The sequence below is a fragment of the Pipistrellus kuhlii genome, unplaced genomic scaffold (genome assembly GCF_014108245.1).
Source record: "Pipistrellus kuhlii isolate mPipKuh1 unplaced genomic scaffold, mPipKuh1.p scaffold_m20_p_3, whole genome shotgun sequence".
NCBI classification, from domain to species: Eukaryota; Metazoa; Chordata; class Mammalia; order Chiroptera; family Vespertilionidae; genus Pipistrellus; species Pipistrellus kuhlii.
The window spans coordinates 162,233,933-162,250,969 of NW_023425529.1; the positions used below are offsets into that span (position 1 = coordinate 162,233,933).

At 55.7% G+C, this 17,037-nt stretch overlaps 1 protein-coding gene across 1 annotated transcript in view; it reads right to left on the reverse strand.

The window, feature by feature from the left end:
• The window catches only part of GAS6 (growth arrest specific 6), a 44,694-nt gene that overhangs the window by 878 nt on the left and 26,779 nt on the right, over positions 1–17,037 (reverse strand). The window contains exons 5-14 of the mRNA XM_036456301.2: positions 16,050–16,172; positions 15,006–15,128; positions 12,820–12,942; positions 11,908–12,029; positions 10,360–10,478; positions 9,835–10,024; positions 7,749–7,913; positions 6,092–6,260; positions 2,167–2,339; positions 647–875 (exon numbers count right to left, since the gene is read on the reverse strand). Coding sequence (XP_036312194.1) covers positions 647–875; positions 2,167–2,339; positions 6,092–6,260; positions 7,749–7,913; positions 9,835–10,024; positions 10,360–10,478; positions 11,908–12,029; positions 12,820–12,942; positions 15,006–15,128; positions 16,050–16,172 — 1,536 coding nt within the window. The remainder of the gene's footprint in view (positions 1–646; positions 876–2,166; positions 2,340–6,091; positions 6,261–7,748; positions 7,914–9,834; positions 10,025–10,359; positions 10,479–11,907; positions 12,030–12,819; positions 12,943–15,005; positions 15,129–16,049; positions 16,173–17,037) is intronic.

Sequence of the window (17,037 nt, forward strand, 5' to 3'; positions counted from 1 at the left end):
GTTTATGAAAACTAGATGGGAGTTTGTGTCTGGTAGCCAAGACCGAAATCTGCTGTCCCCAGCAAGGGAAGACCAGCGGGGGCCACGGGAGCACACGGAGACCGGCTTACGTCATCGGCACCTGGCTCTCACCTGCCCTGACCATTCGGCTCATGGCAGGCCCCAGGGGCAAGGACACTCTCCGTCTGATCAGAAACAGGTCCAGCCCCGTCTGTAGGCAGCAGCTGTGCACTGCCCTCCCCACTCAGAGCCCCCTGCCCGACTCAGGAGGGGCTGGTGATTCCTCGGCTCACTGCTGCAGCAGCTGGGCACCAGGACTCAGGGGGAAACTGGCCTGGGGCACTGGCACCTGGCTCCAGGCTGCTTCAGGTCAGCTGGGCCTTCCCATGGGCATTAGCTGGAGTCACCGCCTGATGTATGTTCCTAGGGGCATGTTTTCAACCTCAGCCAATAAGCTGCTAGGCTGGTGTTGGTGAAGATGCATGCTCACAATGCCAGCCGATAAACCTACCTGTATTCTCTCCTGCTCCAAAGCAAAAGTGCATCTTCGTGCAGAAACTCCTAGGCTTTGGGGGTACGCGAGTCGGGGTTGGCCAGAACAGCCAGTGCCCCCACCTCCGAGCCCGCAGCCCACAGGGATCCCTACCTGGCAGTCCTCCGACGAAGGTGAGCAAAGGGCCCTGCAGGCGCCTCCCGAGGACAGCCAGCCTCTCCTGCAGCTCCACAGGGCTCACTTCACTCTGGCCTTTGGTGCCGTCCACAGCCAGGGTGGCCCCTCCCTCCGCCACGGAGATGTTCACCACATGCTCTTGGCTGTCACAGACCTTGATCTCCATCAGGGCCAGGGTGACGTTCTCCACAGCCAAGATGACCAGCTGCAAGGGAGAAGCACACCTGAGCACCCAGGGGTGGGTGTATGTGTGTGTGTGGGTGCAACCCAGCAACAACCCTGTGTGCCTTGTCCTGGGCTGGAGGCCCGCTGGCCTTCCCCATGCCCTGCCCCCTCCATGGGGGTCATGGCAGACATGCCTCTGACAACCCGGGCCAGAAACACTGACAGCACAGAACAGAAACACACTCTATGACATGGGTCAGAAACACACTCTATGACACGGGTCAGAAACACACTCTGACAGGAGAAACCCTCCATAGCACAGGCAGTCTTGCCCTCTCCTCCTTCACTCTCCCCGCCTGGGTGGTCACCACAGCTGTTTATTGCAAACGCCTGGGACTGGTGTGAACGTGCACCTGTGCTTGGTGGTGGTGAGTGCGTCTGGGCATAAACCAAACCGGTCAGTGCCTAGTCCTGGTCAGCAGAAGAGCCTGACTGCCTTTGAGGACAGGGTGACTTGAACCCGCACCCCTGAGGGTCAGCCACGTTCCCCCTTCCCTTTGGACAGATACGAAGGAATAAAACCTACTTCCAGGGCCTCTCAGCTGTCCTCTAAGGAAACAGCCCCAAGACCAGACATAGTTGGCTTAGGGTCGGGGGGCAGTAGGGAGTGGTGGGGTCTGCGTCGAAGTGGACAGGGCAGGCTGGGTGGAGGGGCAGCTGTACTCAGAGCTCTGTTATAGTGTGTTTCTGACCAACAGTGTAGACTGTGTTTCTGTTCCGTGTTGTCAGAGGCGTGTTCTGCAGCACGAGCACCCCGGCCACAGGGCCCGGCTGCCTGCTGGGATGTTTATGTTTGCTGCCCACCCTGCTGTTCTGTGGTGGTGGCTGCCAGAGAGCAATGTTCTCGGAGGGTTCGGGCTGTGTTTGCACATCTGACTTTTCAAAAGAAACTGGAAATCTGAGTTTGTTAGAGAAATCACCTGATTTAAATATGAGCAACCAATTCAAACAGTTCTAAATCGCAGAGCTGGCCAGCTGAATAGGCAGGACGGTCATCCCATCGCACAGCTGCCTCGAAGGCCCCTGGCCTCCCCAGCCCACACTGCTTAGACGCACACTTTGTCAGGGGACCTATGTCAAGAGTCCCCAAGCCATGCACAGCTGGTTAAACTCTAGTGAGAGATGTGTGAGGGGGGTACAAACTCCCAGGGGCAGGGGGTGGGTGACTGACCCCAGGAAGGGCGCTGGGGTCCTGAGGGTGGACAGCCCCTGGTTGCTTGCTGGGTGCTGGGGCAGCCCCTCCACTCTGGGGGCTGGCTGGGGAGTGGTACCTGCTTTTTGAGCTTCTTGGTGGAGTGGTAGTCGACCAGGGCCACGGAGAGGGCGACAGTGTGGTTGTCACCCACCAGCGCGAACAGCACCCCCGTGTCAGTGGCGGGGCGGATCTGAGCCACGATCTCTATTTCCCAGGTTGTTTCGGTCCCAACGTCTGGGGATGTTCGTGCTGCAATGAAGGCGGCGCATCAAGAGGCCATACAGACGCGGGAGAGGTGGGAGTGAGCAGAGAGCACCCGCAGCAGCCCCAGCCTTGCCTGGCGCAGCAGAGCAGCTGGGAAGCCGACCAAGGACCCAGCGCTGAGCTCTTAAGAAGCCATCACTGTTTGAGCCAACAGCCCACAGCTGTGAAGGGACAGGACAACCCAGGCACTTGATTCAGTCAAAAGGCACTGGGGCCACCGATGGCAGCTGCTCCTTCCTGGGCAGGCCAGTGCCCTGGTCTCCCGAACGCCCCGGGAGTGACGGACTGACCACCAGACTAGACAGGCAGGCGTGCTGTGCTGTGTGGGCCTGGACTCCCTCACTGTCTCTCCTGCAGGACTCAGCTCTTCCACAGAACCTGTTGGAGGCCACAGCCTCAGCACCGCTGCATCTGACATGTGGCTTTCAGGCAGTTCTACAAGGTTGGCTGCACTTTGAAGGGTTTAAACTGCAATGCAAATGTGAGCTGCCACGAGCATCATCCCAACAGACCACATACAATTGTGTATTGTGAGCTGCAGCTTTCTTAGTATTGCAATGCCTCAGTGGGGTGATTTTTATTTACATGCACCGTATGTCATATAAAAGTGATATGATATATCATATTTGATGCATCTAAAGGAAATCTATAATAAAAGAGTGATATGCTAATTAGACCGGACAGCCGGATAATCTTGCAGACAACCTTCTGGATGAAGCCGGGGCTGTGAGAGCAGAGGCAAGCCGCTGTGGCTGCAAGGGTTGAGACCCTTGCAGGAATTTTGTGCATCAGGCCTCTAGTAGGTATATAATATGTCTATATCTTGCACAAACAGTTCCAAAAACCACATTTTGGTGGGAAGGGCTGGATTGTGGTTCTCGGAGGGCAAATACCACCCCATGCTTCCTCCTTATGTTTGAATCACCTGCTCATGAAGAAGCAAGAGGAAGCCTCTGCCCTCTTGGTTTTAAGTGTTTCTGTCTCACAAGAACTTGAAAATCCTGACGGAGGAGGGTGTTCAGGCAGAATGACACTGAAGCAATGCTGCATGCGTTCGAGCTCAGGTGAACCAAGGGTGAATCATGATGCTATTTTTGTCTCCCCACTGGACTGTGAGCTCCTCGGATTATCTGTGGGTCCCATCCCTAAGTGGGGTCAGTTCTCAATAACTGTCCATTGAATCGAGTGCACATAGAATTTAAAAATAACTATAAAATAATTACATTATACATTTTATACACACACACACACACACACACACACACACACACACACACACACATGTTCCTCTGTTGCCAAGTTTCCCTTTAGCTGTGAAGGGAGAGAGAAGAGTGTTCTCTGGTGTGTGTTTCTCCTCTGACGGGGTTTGGGCCCACGGCTGGTTGTTGGAGCATGTTGAAGGCACCAGTGCCTTCTGGGAACTGTTCTCAGACACCAGCTTCTCGGACCTCGAGACCTAGTGAGGCCACCTGGACTTTGAACTACTGCAGATTGAAAGAAAGAGTATGGAACCTGTGATTTCCCAATGAGTCCGTTATAAAGTGGACATTGATGGTATAGCTCAAGACTCATTAAAAATGCATAGATTCTGAATACCGTTTGGACTTGGCTGTCACAGAACTTACAGATAAAAACCACACAGCAAAGAGGAGAAGCAGACCAGGACGTGTACAGTAATGGGAATATTTGTAGTCACGGGAAGTTATGCCTGCAATGTCTCCGTTACACCTTGAAAAATGTTTATAATTCAAGTGAAAAAAGAAGTAAGCGTTTTATATTATATGATTTGATATTGAACATGATGATGTCCTCGCTTTGTATGTATAAAGATGAAGACTAAAGGAATAATGTCTGTATTATACTAGGAGGTACGATTAGGAGTGAATGGTTCTTTCTTCCAAAATACCTTTAATGACACGGTCGTGCTCTGGTCCTTAAAGCAAAGATACAAGGAGGCCGGTGATACAGGGTCCCGAGAGGAGGGCCTGTCTTGCTGAGGAGGAGAAGCAGGTCTCACCTCCTCCGAGCTGGATGGGCCCTCCTATATTTAGAGGCCCCTCAGTATGCTCAGGTGATGTGTGGAGGTGAGGTCTGGCGGGAGCGTGCTGCCGGCCCTGGGCTGAAGAGCAGGGGAAAGGCCGAGTATGGAAGTTTAATTATAAAAGGCCCAGAGTTTAGGGACAGGGAGGGACTGGGACACCCCCATGGGACTCGTGCAAGGTGGGAATGAGAGGCAGGGCAAAGCCAGAAATGGCCCCAGGAGAGATGGCATTGCCGTGATGCTGGGACCCTGGACCCGGTGGGCTGTGGAAAAGAGAGCATGAGGAATTCCCACAGAGCCTGCCTGGACCAGGTGCGGGCCCGGAGCCACAGAGATGCAGGAAGCACCGGTAAGAGCCATCACACAGAGAAGGCTCTGGACAGGGTGCCCTGCGGACTCCAGGGGGCCAGTGAACCCACTTGCACAATTCTGTGTGTATTTTCCTGGGCCAGGATGCATGGCTCTCCTAGCAAGTCTATTTTGAAGAAGTGGCTCAAAGCCACTTCTCAAGCTCAGAGCCACTCAGGCCTATGAGCCCAGGCACAGTGACGAGAAACAAAGGTTGATTTTAAACCTATCTAAGGAGAAGATTAGGGAAAACCGGAATCAAACCACAGAGTTGCTTAGCCATCCACCACCATCCAAATCACTCATGCCACATTCTGAGGACGGCATTTCTATCATCCGGCAATTGGTAGCTGACTTAGGATGTTAATTCATGTCTTATAAAGTTTATGTTTAGGGGAATGCTCACTTGTCAGCATGTCAGGATCATTTGTTTTTACTGTAAATTGTCACTCATTTGATAATAAAAGGAAAGATAGCTGCATTGTGTTTTGTTTTAAGAAATTGTGCCCTGCTTTACAGAAGCCAGGAGGGCTTCTGGGCCCACCCTCTGCAGCTACCACCATCCTTAGTGAGTTACTGATGAATGAGTGGTTCCCAGCTGACCTCAGCCACACCACCTCACCATCGCCACCATCCCCACACAGCTCAGCGTGTGCCACTCCTGCCTGCCTCTGTCTGCCCCATCTCCCGCCTTCTTCCCGCTGTGCAGCATTGCACAGAGATTCACCTTCCTTTCATGGCGCTGTCTGTCGACAGGTGTCAATGGAGAGCTCCTTGGTTGCTTTCAACACTGGCTCGGGAGCCTCAATTCTTTTGGGAGCGACAGCTTTCTGGGCAGTGTCTGGGCCTGGCCCACCGGCTTCTAGTCATCCTCCCCCCGCTCTCTTTCTTTAAAACTTGGGCTCACTGGAGTCCCTGAATCAGCCGCACTGTGACTTTTAGATGCTACCCCCTTTGAAGGCCTCGTGAGTCCCTGGAGGTGGCAATGCCGCGTACACTTTGGGGAGCTTCTCCATCCACTTGGACAAACCCAAGCTCGTCCTGCCTCAGAGCCCTCTGCAGAGGCCCTCTTAGAGCCTTCTCGTCCTCCTCAGCCTCCCCACTCAGCCACCACCACACCAGCAGGGGGGCCTCTTCTCTCCGTCTCTCCATCTGCCATTTCTTCCTCATGGGCCAACCCAAAACAGGCCCGAGAGGCAGGGCCTGCGCCCCTGCCCGCTGCCTCCTACCCCACAGCCCATGGTGGGCCCTGCTTGCCCCGGACACTGCCACCCCAGGTAAGAAGCTGTTCCTTGGTTTTCCATTGCCTGGTGTATATTGGCTTCCCCGCCGAGGAGCCCAGACTCACCGTAGTCGAGGCTGTAGAAGGCAAACCCACTGCCCGGGTAGAAGGAGCCTTTCTCGGTCACAGAGAAGCACTGCATCTTCGTGTTCATTTTCACTGTTTCTTGGATGGTGGTGTCTTCGCCGTTCATCAAGTTCCAGCTCCTCATGCAGCCATCCAGGCGGGGGTTTATCTGGAAAGACAGAGAAATCCCAGCGGTTTCCCCACAGCCACGGTCTCCCAGACACCATGAGGAGAGGACACCTGGTGGGTGCCGCCCTCGTCAGAGGAACGGGGCACCCCCTGGCCCAAGCCAGTGAAGATCGGCTGCAAGATGGCCGAACCCTACGTGGGGAGGTTGTCTGTCTCACAAAGGGGCGCTGTCCTCGACAAATGACTGACTGCAGAACCCCTCTGAGTGTGGCACCCACAGTGGGCCCCCTTCCCTGCAGTCTGAGAATGCGAATCGTGTCATGAACCCCACCTGCTCTGTCTGCATCGGTGTCCCCATGTGTAAAACTAGGGAGCACTGGTCACCAGCTGAAAGGATGTGGGGTGAGGCAGCACTTATATCACAGCTGTGCCTGGTCTTCTTACCCGGCACCCAGAAAAGCACCACGGATGTAAAAAAATCAGTATTCTTGGGGCCAGGAATACTGATTCCAGCCCGGCCACCCACTTTCTAGATGGTTTTAAGCAAATCAGGGCACTTCTGCTTGGATCTGTAGAATGAGGAGGCATAAGGGATGCAACTGGTAACTGTGGGATGGAACAGGGCTGGTCCTGGAGGTCGTGGGCAGGACAGGACGTCCCTCCCCTCCCCTCTGGAGGGAAGATAATACTAATACCACCCACCATGCAGAACATCAACTCATGACTCATATCTGGTGTGGAAACCATTGTCGCAGTGCCAACGATCCTGGCCCTGGACATCAGCATGCTGGGAGAGGGAGAAGCACAGATGAGGGGCAGAGGCACATGGTATGGGGAGGGTGGGAAAGGCAGGACACTAAACGTGATCAGTACTGACTGCCCTGTTAGGCCTTTTCCCCTACAGAAATCCCGGCAGGGTCAACAACCCAAATGTTCTTAGGAATTGCCCGAAAAAGCAGATTGCTCTTTTTGTTCAAGAATAATTTCACTGTGTTTTTTTTTTTTTAATTTTATTTTTAAACTTTATACAAAGTGTATCATTTTATTTTTTTAAAATATATTTTATTGATTTTTTACAGAGAGGAAGGGAGAGAGATAGAGAGCTAGAAACGTTGATGAGAGAGAAACATCGACCAGCTGCCTCTTGCATACCCCCTACAGGGGATGTGCCCGCAACCAACGTACATGCCCCCGACCAGAATCGAACCTGGGACCTTTCAGTCTGCAGACCGACGCTCTACCACTGAGCCAAACCAGTTTCAGCAAATTCACTGTGTTTTTGTCTCCACTGCAAAACTGACACTTTTGTTATCAATTCAGAGGAAAGCTCACGTGATTCTCATAGGAAATGACGGTGAGATAGATGCTATCAGTTGCACCTGCTGCTTGTTCACTTCTGGGAAAACTTGATCTTTCTCTGGGACCTTCACCCAATATAGTTAACCCGCACAGGGCAGCTCACAGCTAACCCATGTCTCAGCCTGACCCCAGGCCCTGCCCTGACCCCAGGGGCGAGTGACACACTTACAGGCTGGACGAGGTCTTTCTCCTTGAAGGGAATGCCTCCCACGGTGAGGTTGAGGTGGTACAGGCCCCTGACCTGCTGAAACAGATTCCCGGCCACCACGATCTTCATCACGGCATCCTTGTTCACCTTGATGACCAGACTCTGCTCCAGCTCCTCAATGGAGACCTGGGGAAACCAGCTATGAGAGTGGGAGTGTGCGGTCTGAGGGGCACGACCTTGGGGGGCCACGCTCATCACCACCCAGGACCACAGGACACCCCACCTCAGGATGACATGTCCATCACCCACACCTCCTCCCTGCCTCCATGTGCCCATACAGCCTCCATGTGGTCGGTGCCCGGAGGCTGGGGGCAGGACAGACATCCCTCCCCTCCCCTCTGAGGGAAGATAGTAATAATACCACTCCCTATTCCTCGCCCATCCTCTCCCTATTAGGGAGTCCATTTGGAGCCATTTTTCTCATCCACTGTCTCATAGCACTTCCCCGAACCTCAGCCAGGGAGTGGCAACTGTGGCTGACATCACACCCCACTGGGCCAGCCCTGATGTCTCCACCCCACTGGGCCAGCCCTGATGTCACCACCCCACTGGGTCAGCTCTGATGTCACCACCCCACTAAGTCCATCACTGCACTCCCATTTTGGTCCTTCTTATCTTCAGCTGTGCTCCACTGAAGGCAGGAGAACACATTTTATTTCTAAATCTCCAACACTCATCTCAGAACCTGGCACCCACTAGATGCTAAATGAACACATGAGTTCATCCTAAGACTTTTCATTCTTTTCCACTTTCTGTGTAGAAAATGTTTTAAAACCTATCCCTCTATATACCGTGTATCTCCCTCATCTTCCAGAAATCGACCAGTCTCCTCTTTGGCTAATGTGGAGAAACATTTAAGTACTTGGGTCTGAGTTTAGTCAAAAAAGCGTGGTGTCTGTATGTGGGGTGCTATGGTGGCAGGGACTGGTTAGAAACCGTGGACAGATTGGAAAGAAATCCTCAAGGACCAGCTCCTTGTCAGGGTAGATGGTACCTCTGTCCACTGACTGGCCATGCTGCCCCCACTTCCTCACCTGGGCACCGTTTCCAACCACCCAGGACCCCTCACACCCACACCATGGAGAAAACGCGGCTTCCTTCCAGCGTATCTGCAGCATTGCCACTTTGGCACTTTAAGAGGTTAGGAGAGAGGGAACTAAGCTGTACTTGACAGGACGGAAATATTAGCAAACATCCAAGTGTTTTCATTCACAAAGGCTGGGCGACCTTTTCCATTTTATCTCCACTTCTAAAGGAAAAGGGGACCTTTTCCTCATTTCTCGTCCAAGTGTTTACTTTTAAAAGCCCACTTCCAATGATGGAGCCTCTGAGCTGTTGGAGGGAGCCTGTGGCTTCCCAGGCTGCTTTGCTCCAGGTGTGGGAGGCAGGACAAGACAGAGTGCTCCAAAGTCAACATCTGGCAGAACAGCTGCCTCCAGGTCAGGTCTCAGCAGGACATTCTCCATAACAAGCACCCGAGGGTGAGTTCAGCAAGAACAGGAAAGACACCAGAAGCCAGAGCCCGGGACAGAGTCAGTGTGTCCATCTGAGCCTGCCTTACGCGGACAGGTGAGCTCCTGGAGCCTGGGCAGGCCACGTGGAGACCGAGCAGGTGCCTGGGCCCTGGCCAGGGTTTCTCAGCCGGAGCACTAGGAACAGCCTGAACCGGAGGGTTCGCTGCAGTGGGGGCATTCTGAGTGCTGCAGGGTATCCAGCAACCTCCCTGGCCTTGACCCAGTGCCTTGGTCCTCTACCCACAAACTGTGACTCCAGATACAGACACGTCTTCTGGTGGAATTTCCCCTGCTGAGAGTCATGGCTCTTGAGGTGGGAGCCATGCTCTGATTACATGATGAGCTAATGCCCCATCGGACTGCAAGTTCTGGGGACGGCAGGGGAGGGGTGGGGGGGGCGGGATGAGAGGAGGGAGAGCAGAGGGCCTGTCCTGCCAGGTGCATTCCCCACCAACTGTTGAGTGTGTGAGCGAATGAGTAATTGCCTGAGCCTCATCCCAGGGGACCCAGGAGGGGTCGTGGGCCACACTCACCGTCTGCCACATGCCGTGGTTGATGATGGGCCCGCTGCTGGTGACGCGGCCGACGCCCTGATAGCGGAGCTGCAGCTCCAGCCGCCCGGCCCGCAGGCCCAGGACGATCCAGTTGCTGCCTTGATGGCCTCCAGCAAAGAAGAGGATGCCTTCGGGGTCAAAGGTCCTGAAGTCGAACTCGGCCACCAATCTGAGTGCGGCATCGAGACGCAACGCGGTTAGACGCAGGCCGGTGAGAGCTCACACTGGCCCCAGCAAGAGAAACAGGAAAGCAGGCCAGCATCCTGTGGCAACCCCTGCCACGGCCCCCACCCCACAGGCACCCGGGGCAAAGTGCCTACGGGGTGTGTCTTGCTGGTGTTGACCCAGAGCCCAGCACCCAGCACGAAACCCGCCCTGAGGCTGAGTCAGTGCCAAGACGGAGCTGATAGCCAGGGCAGCCAGGACCATTCCGGGTGTCATCCTGGGAACACGGGGAGCAAAGCATCAGATGGCCACTTCCCAGGGGGTCAGCCACCTCCTCACCTCGTGGGCTGCAGCCTTTTGAAGCGCAGCCTGATCACTGGCGTCCCGCTGAACATGCGGCCCAGGTACAAGGACTTCATGCTTTTGGCCACATTGAAAGGCACACAGGGCAGAATGTCCTGTGGGACGGGAGCGCGTCAGGCAGGGGCATGCCCTGGTTCAGCCCCTCTTCCGGCTCTGAAGGGCCGGCCAGACGCAGGCCCAGCCCTCTGTGTCCTGCCACTCACCCCACCCGGCAAGGGCCCTGGCACACACACAGGTAGTGCTTGGCGTCAGGGCTCGATTCCTGCTAAAACCCCTCAAGACTCCGTGAGAGCCCACCCACCGCATGGGGCTCCCAGGCAGGGCTGGACCCGGTCTCCCCAGAAGCCTCGGAGCTATTGCACTCCCAGCGGGATCCCCTTGGTCGGCAAACCCATTAGTCAACAGAGCCAAATATCAACAATACAAAGATTGAAATTTCTTTTGAGAGCCGATTTTTTTTTTTTTTCTAACTTAAACTTCTTCTAACGCCACTTCTTCAAAATAGACTCACCCAGGCCATGGTATTTTGTGGAAGAGCCACACTCAAGGGGCCAAAGAGCCACATGTGGCTCTTGAGCCGCACTTTGCCGACCAGGGCCCTAGAGCACTTCTCCCTGCTCTGCCATAGCCATCTTCCCTGCCAATGCTCCTTTCCCTCTTATTAAAAAAACAACAACTATGAAATATTTCAAACCTACACAAAATGTAGGGAATAATAAAAAGCAACTATAAAATACTGTAAAATCAATAAAATTGGTTTTGGAGGCTGGTGTTTCTGGATAGTTGCCATCCACTAATTTTGGTTTCCCGATGTCCTAGGGGCAGTAGCAAAAATGTTAGCATCTGGTAGCTGGAAAGCACTTGTATGCTTTCGTTGATTAGTCAGACCATTTTCTAGGTTTTGTGTTACTTGTCTGGGCATGCATTTTATTTATTGGAAGAATTCTTCATAGATAATGATATGGTTGAAATTAAAAAAAAAAAAATCAGTTCAGCAGTATTTGGAGACTCCAGCTTCCCTGAAGCTCATCTCGACCAGGTGACATGAGTCAGGTGTGCTTTGTTATTCCTACTGTTCCTCTGGTTACTGGAGGCTGCTCTGCAGTGCAGCTTCTTGCTGCCAGAGGGACACAGCGGTGTGAGCCCCAAGCGGGGTGGTCAGGGGCCAGCCAGAGTCAGGAGGCACTGACCGCACAACCGAGGAACCCCAGAGTCAGGGGGCTCAGAGGGCACACCTGAGGGACCTTCGGGGCAAGGATACATCGTTTCCGTGCCAGCGATGCACACTGCAGATCCACACCACCCGGTCCGTGGTGGTGTAGGGAGCTGCTGTAGCGACCTCATAGATACAACCAACCCCCTGGGGTGGGACCAGCATGTCTTCCACCCCACCTCTCTCCACGTAGCCCCAAACACACCAGGCCTTTCAGCAAAAGCATTTCTCCCAGCAGCCCTGTCCGCCTGCTTGGACAGCTCAGTCAGTTGAGGACAAGGCGGAGCGTCCCGGCTACAGGTGGGTGCTACCTCGCAGGTGTTCATGTCCCGGGACAGCTTGAGGCCCCCACGCCCGTTGCAGTGGCAGGTGTAGGTCCCCGGGGCGTTGACGCAGGCCTGCTCACAGCGCCCCTCCGTGCACTCGTCCACATCTGTTGGCCAGAAGGGAAACGTCCCCACCTCACTTTGTGCAATCACACATGCTTGCTCTCTGAGGGCATCCATGGCGTGTTCGGTGACTTGGGAGGCACTCACCTCCAAGCCCCCACTTCAGAGGCCCCACCCTGGCCTCCCCGCAGCCCCAATGTCCGACCTGCTCTTTCCTAGGGGAGCAGTGTCTGTACAAGGTGAGGGAGGGTATTACAACGAGTAAAGCCTGCCACACACTCGCGGGTCAGCAAACAATCTCATCTATACAATGCTTGGCTGGAAGGATCTGGGGCACGTGTGTGCATGGACAGTAGTCCCTGGAGTGTTTGGGGGACTCAAGAGAGGATCTGGGAGACAGAGGAGGATGCAGGGGCTGGGACCACCCTATCCTCTCCCTCAAGTTTTGGGCAGCTGCCAGGGCACCAGGCAAAAAGCTGGGGAGAGAGAACATCTCTCTGAGCTCCCTGAGGACATGGCTGGACTCAGCAGGGGAAGTGAGAGCTCACAGGCCTGACCCCAACTCCAGCTCGTTGAGTGGAGGCTGGAGAGAAGCCCCAGGGAGCTGCAGGAGCACATGTCCTTGTGTATCTATCTCTGTGCCCGTGGCATGTTGGAGAAGGTGCCCAGCTGCATTGAGAAGCCCGTGTGTGTGCATATGTGTGGGGTGCACACATGTGTGATGAGCATGTGCACACAAATGCATGTACACACAGTGTACGTGTTTACATACCTGCAGTGCACGCATGTGTGTGTATGTATGTGTGCGGTGCCTGCAGCGGCTGGGATGGATACCTCGGCAGGCCTTCTCCTGGGAGCTGAATGCGTAGCCCTCGTCGCACAGGCAGGAGTAGGAGCCGGGCAGGTTCCTGCAGTGCGCCTCCCCGCAGGCGTCCGCCTCTGCACACTCGTCTATGTCTGCAAAACAAGCCAGAGGACCACAGCTGTGTCCAGACTGACAGGGAGCAGGCAGCCGACCTAGGCCTCCAGTGGGGAGTCAGGAATGTACTGCCACCCTGCTGGCAGGCTGGCTACAGGCCCCTGAGAGCATCCTGCTCTTTGGACCCTTGAGTGTGGCTCTTCCAGGTTCCTCGGGTCCTGACCCTGCCCTCTTCCTCTCCCCTCTCACCCCTCCCTGCCTGTTTCTTTCCTTCCATCCATTGGACTTTTCAGCTCTAGGCCCAGGAGCAGGCACTGAGGATGTCGGGACTTTCTGATCAGGGGTCCTGACCAAAGGTCAATTTCTGACACTGGAGAGAGCACTGCTTGGCTGGAGGTGTGCACAGACTTGTTGTTTAATTCAAATAATTGCAGCACAGGGAGGTAAAACAGTACCCCCTGGGGGCCTTCTGAGCTACAGCCCTGCCCTGTGCCCCTGGAGCCCCCTGCTTCCCTCTGGGCACCCTGGACTCAGCTCCACCACCAGGGGCGGCCTCCACGCCCCTCACACTGGGCTCTGTTCTTTGGAAATCAAACCCCAGTAATGATACACCACCAAGGCTCTGTCCTGTATTTCTATCCACTCTGCCACTTTGGCAACCAAAACCCTGCTGTTAAAAACCCATTCCCGCCGAAGCCGGTTTGGCTCAGTGGTAGAGCGTCATTCTGCGGACTGAAAGGTCCCAGGTTCGATTCCGGTCAAGGGCATGTCCATTGGTTGTGGGCACATCCCCAGTAGGGGGTGTGCAAGAGGCAGCTGGTCGGTGTTTCTCTCTCATCGACGTTTCTAGCTCTCTATCTCTCTCCCTTCCTCTCTATAAAAAAAAAAAAAATCAATAAAAATATTAAAAACAAAAACCCATTCCCTTCAGCAACAGAAGGAATATCTAGAAAGTGTTGGTTCTAGAAAATGTGATTATTTCAAATACATGTGATTCTGCCTATGGCAGTGGTCGGCAAATTCATTGGTCAACAGAGCCAAATATCAACAGTACGATTGAAGTTTCTTTTGAGAACCAAATTTTTTAAACGTAAACTTCTTCTAACACTAGTTCTTCAAAATAGACTCGCCCAGGCCATGGTATTTTGTGGAAGAGCCACACTCAAGGGTCCAAAGAGCCGCATGTGGCTGGCGAGCCGCAGTTTGCCTACCACGGTCCTATGGCAACATAAAACCCTGTATTACAAAGCTTCCCAACGATTCCTAAGTTTTTTACAAGGATAGTTTACCAACAAACACAGGCTTTTAAACATGAACACTGAAAGACAAGCATGTCAAACTCAAAGGCTAACACGGGCCAGATAAATGAGGCATGCGGCCCTCGGCCCGGGAGTTTGACATGCTGTAAGAGCTTGCTCACAGATGTAAGAATGAGCCAACACCAGCACGTGTTCCCCCAGAGCAAGTGTGTGAAACAGTCGGGCTCTCCTGTGTCAGACTGATCTGTGGTGACGCTTCGGAACCCGGGTTTCATTTCAGGAGCCAGGCTGAGCCAACCCCACATCCGGGAGCTCAGAAACCCGGCTTCCCCTCGGCAAGTGCAGTGGTGGGTGCAGACTGGCACCAGCCGCACCAGGGACACGGGCAGAGCCCCCGGGAGCGGGGAGGAGACGGCTCTTCTGGGTGAGCACCCCGTGACACTTGCGGCTCCATGGCACTGTTAGGAGGCCCAGCAGCCGCACCCCCTCGGGGCCGTGGTCTCCACCTGCGCGGGGCCGGCCTTGTCCACAGACGCAGTGACTCATCCCGTCCATGGTGCCGCCGAGATGGTGCTGGGCAGCTCCCTCGGGCTGCCGGCATGCCCGGGCATGAGCTGCTTCTGCAGAAACCCTCCTCCCTCCTGCCCTCCGTTCCAGAGCCAAAGAGGCAGCCACTGCCAACAGCCTCTTGCAGAGGAGCCAACGTGACTGCCAACTTCAGCAACTTGGCAACAGCAAAAGTGGAAGAGGGGAGGAGCCGCGAGAAGGGAGCAGGGAGAAGAAGAGAGTGTGGGGAGAGGTGGAGGGAGGAGGGGAAAGCCCCGGGCGGACCCAGGCCTTACCTTGGCAGATCCGGCTGTCCGGGGAGAGCTCGTAGCCGCTGTAGCAGGCGCAGTGGAAGCTGCCCGGCTTGTTGAAGCATATCTGGTTGCACCCCCCGTTCTTCTGGCTGCATTCGTTGACATCTGGGCACACACAGGACACAGAGGGATTGGGGAGAGCCCGGAGGTGACGCACATCTGCCTCGAGCACATGGCAGTGTCTGCACGTCTCTCCCCACTGCACCCGCCCCCACGCCAGGGGCGGAGGGCCCAGGGAGCTCGCCCCTGCCGTGGGTGGTGACAATCCAGTGCCAGCTCTGTGGCCGTCTGAGTGCGGATGGGACGAGGGCAGAAGGCTAACGTGCCCAAGGGTGGGTATGACCAGGCAGCCGCAAGGCCCAAACACAGTGTGGCCAAGCCCCACGCAGGCTGAGCTGAGCCCTCGCGGACCACCTGTGGGCAGGGCCTCCAGTTCTGCTCAGCAGCCCCAGGAGGGGATGCCAGGAGGCCCTGAGGTCAGGCCAGACTCGAGGGAGAAGAGAGTACCCTCGTCCCGTTTAATCACTGGGGTCTGAGGCTCAGTGGGCAGCCACTAGGCTCCCGTGCGGGGTTCTTACAGCCTGCGGTGGCCCCGTCCTTTGCTCCAGCCCTGCTCTTGAGGGGAATCCCTCTGCTCCTCCCCAGCTCTCTCAGGAGTTGACCCATGGCCTCTCCCGCCGGACAGTGCCCCTGTCCCAAGGGCAAAGCAGGGCCTCCAGCACTGATTAAACATTCTCACTCTGGGATGACTCTCGTGAGGGGCCGGGGATGCCCTGACACCCATCTTCTCCCTCCTTGCCCCGGAGCTGAGTGGAGGCTGACCAGTGAGGGGCCTAAGTCCTAGGACAGCCTGCAGGCACTTCCAAGCCTCCCACTCCGGTCTCAGCCAGAACGGACCAGCATGGCTGTGTCCCCACAGGGGGGTTGGGGGAGGGGGGGCGCAGGATGGGAAAAGAGGGAGGGGCCCCGAAGGGAGGTCCCAATCCCCACACCTCATCCCTCGCCCCGCGGCTGTGGCGGCCTTACCTTTGTCACAGAGCCGTCCCGCCCAGCCCGCTTTGCACTGGCAGAAGAAGTTGCCCATGAGGTCCTGGCAGACTTGGGTCCCCTCCTTACTGCAGGGGTTTGGAGAGCACTGGTCAGGCAGGTCTGAGGTGAAAGGAAGGAGGAAACTGTCCTGAGCTGCTCCCGGCCAGCTTGGGGGGTAAAGGGGTGAGGGGTGCAGTCATGGTGGCAGCAGTACAGCCTCTTGCTGGACCCTTGGGCACACTGGCTTTGGCAGGAGCACTCTGAGGCGGGTCCTGGGCACCAGTGGCTCCTCACCTGGCCCAGGCCGGCCACATAGAACCCCACCTCCTGGCAGAACTAGGGTCACAGAACAGGCTGGCCAGACCCCTGGCTGGGTCCAGGAGGGAATGGCTGCCCACACACAGGGCCAGGGTGTTGGAGTCTTGGCCCCTCAGGGAGCAAGGGAGTAGGGAGTGAGCCTGGCCCGGCCCCATGAGCTCGGACCTCCCAGGGAGCAGGTCAGCAGAGCCCTGGCCGACCCAAGGGCCCTCCAGGCAGACGTCCCCAGGGGACATCTCCACCTTCTCAGGCCAGGCCCCCTGCCCACTGAAACCATGAGCCCATCAACCTTCGCCAACATTCTTTCCACTGGGCTTGGCCTCAGTGGGAGCTCCACCCCGTCTCCTCCTAGAAATCTGCCTGCACAGGACAGGGACTGCCCCAGGCCCCGGCTGCCCCGGCTGCTCCCACAGTGTTCCCGGGGTGGCAGTGCCCAGGCCGACGTGCCGGACCCACTGGCTTGGGAAGCCATCTGCCTGGGATAATAGCATGTCCGTCGCCAGCATCATGTCCCCCCTGTTTTAGGACCGTGGCTAAGAGACTGTCCCAGTGAAGGGCCTCCCGAGGGCTCTCCACGTGATGAGGAGCTTCCATAAACACGGCTGAAGCTCCCGCGTACCCCGTCCGCGTGGCAATTACACACTCCCACACTCCCAGCAGCAGAGAC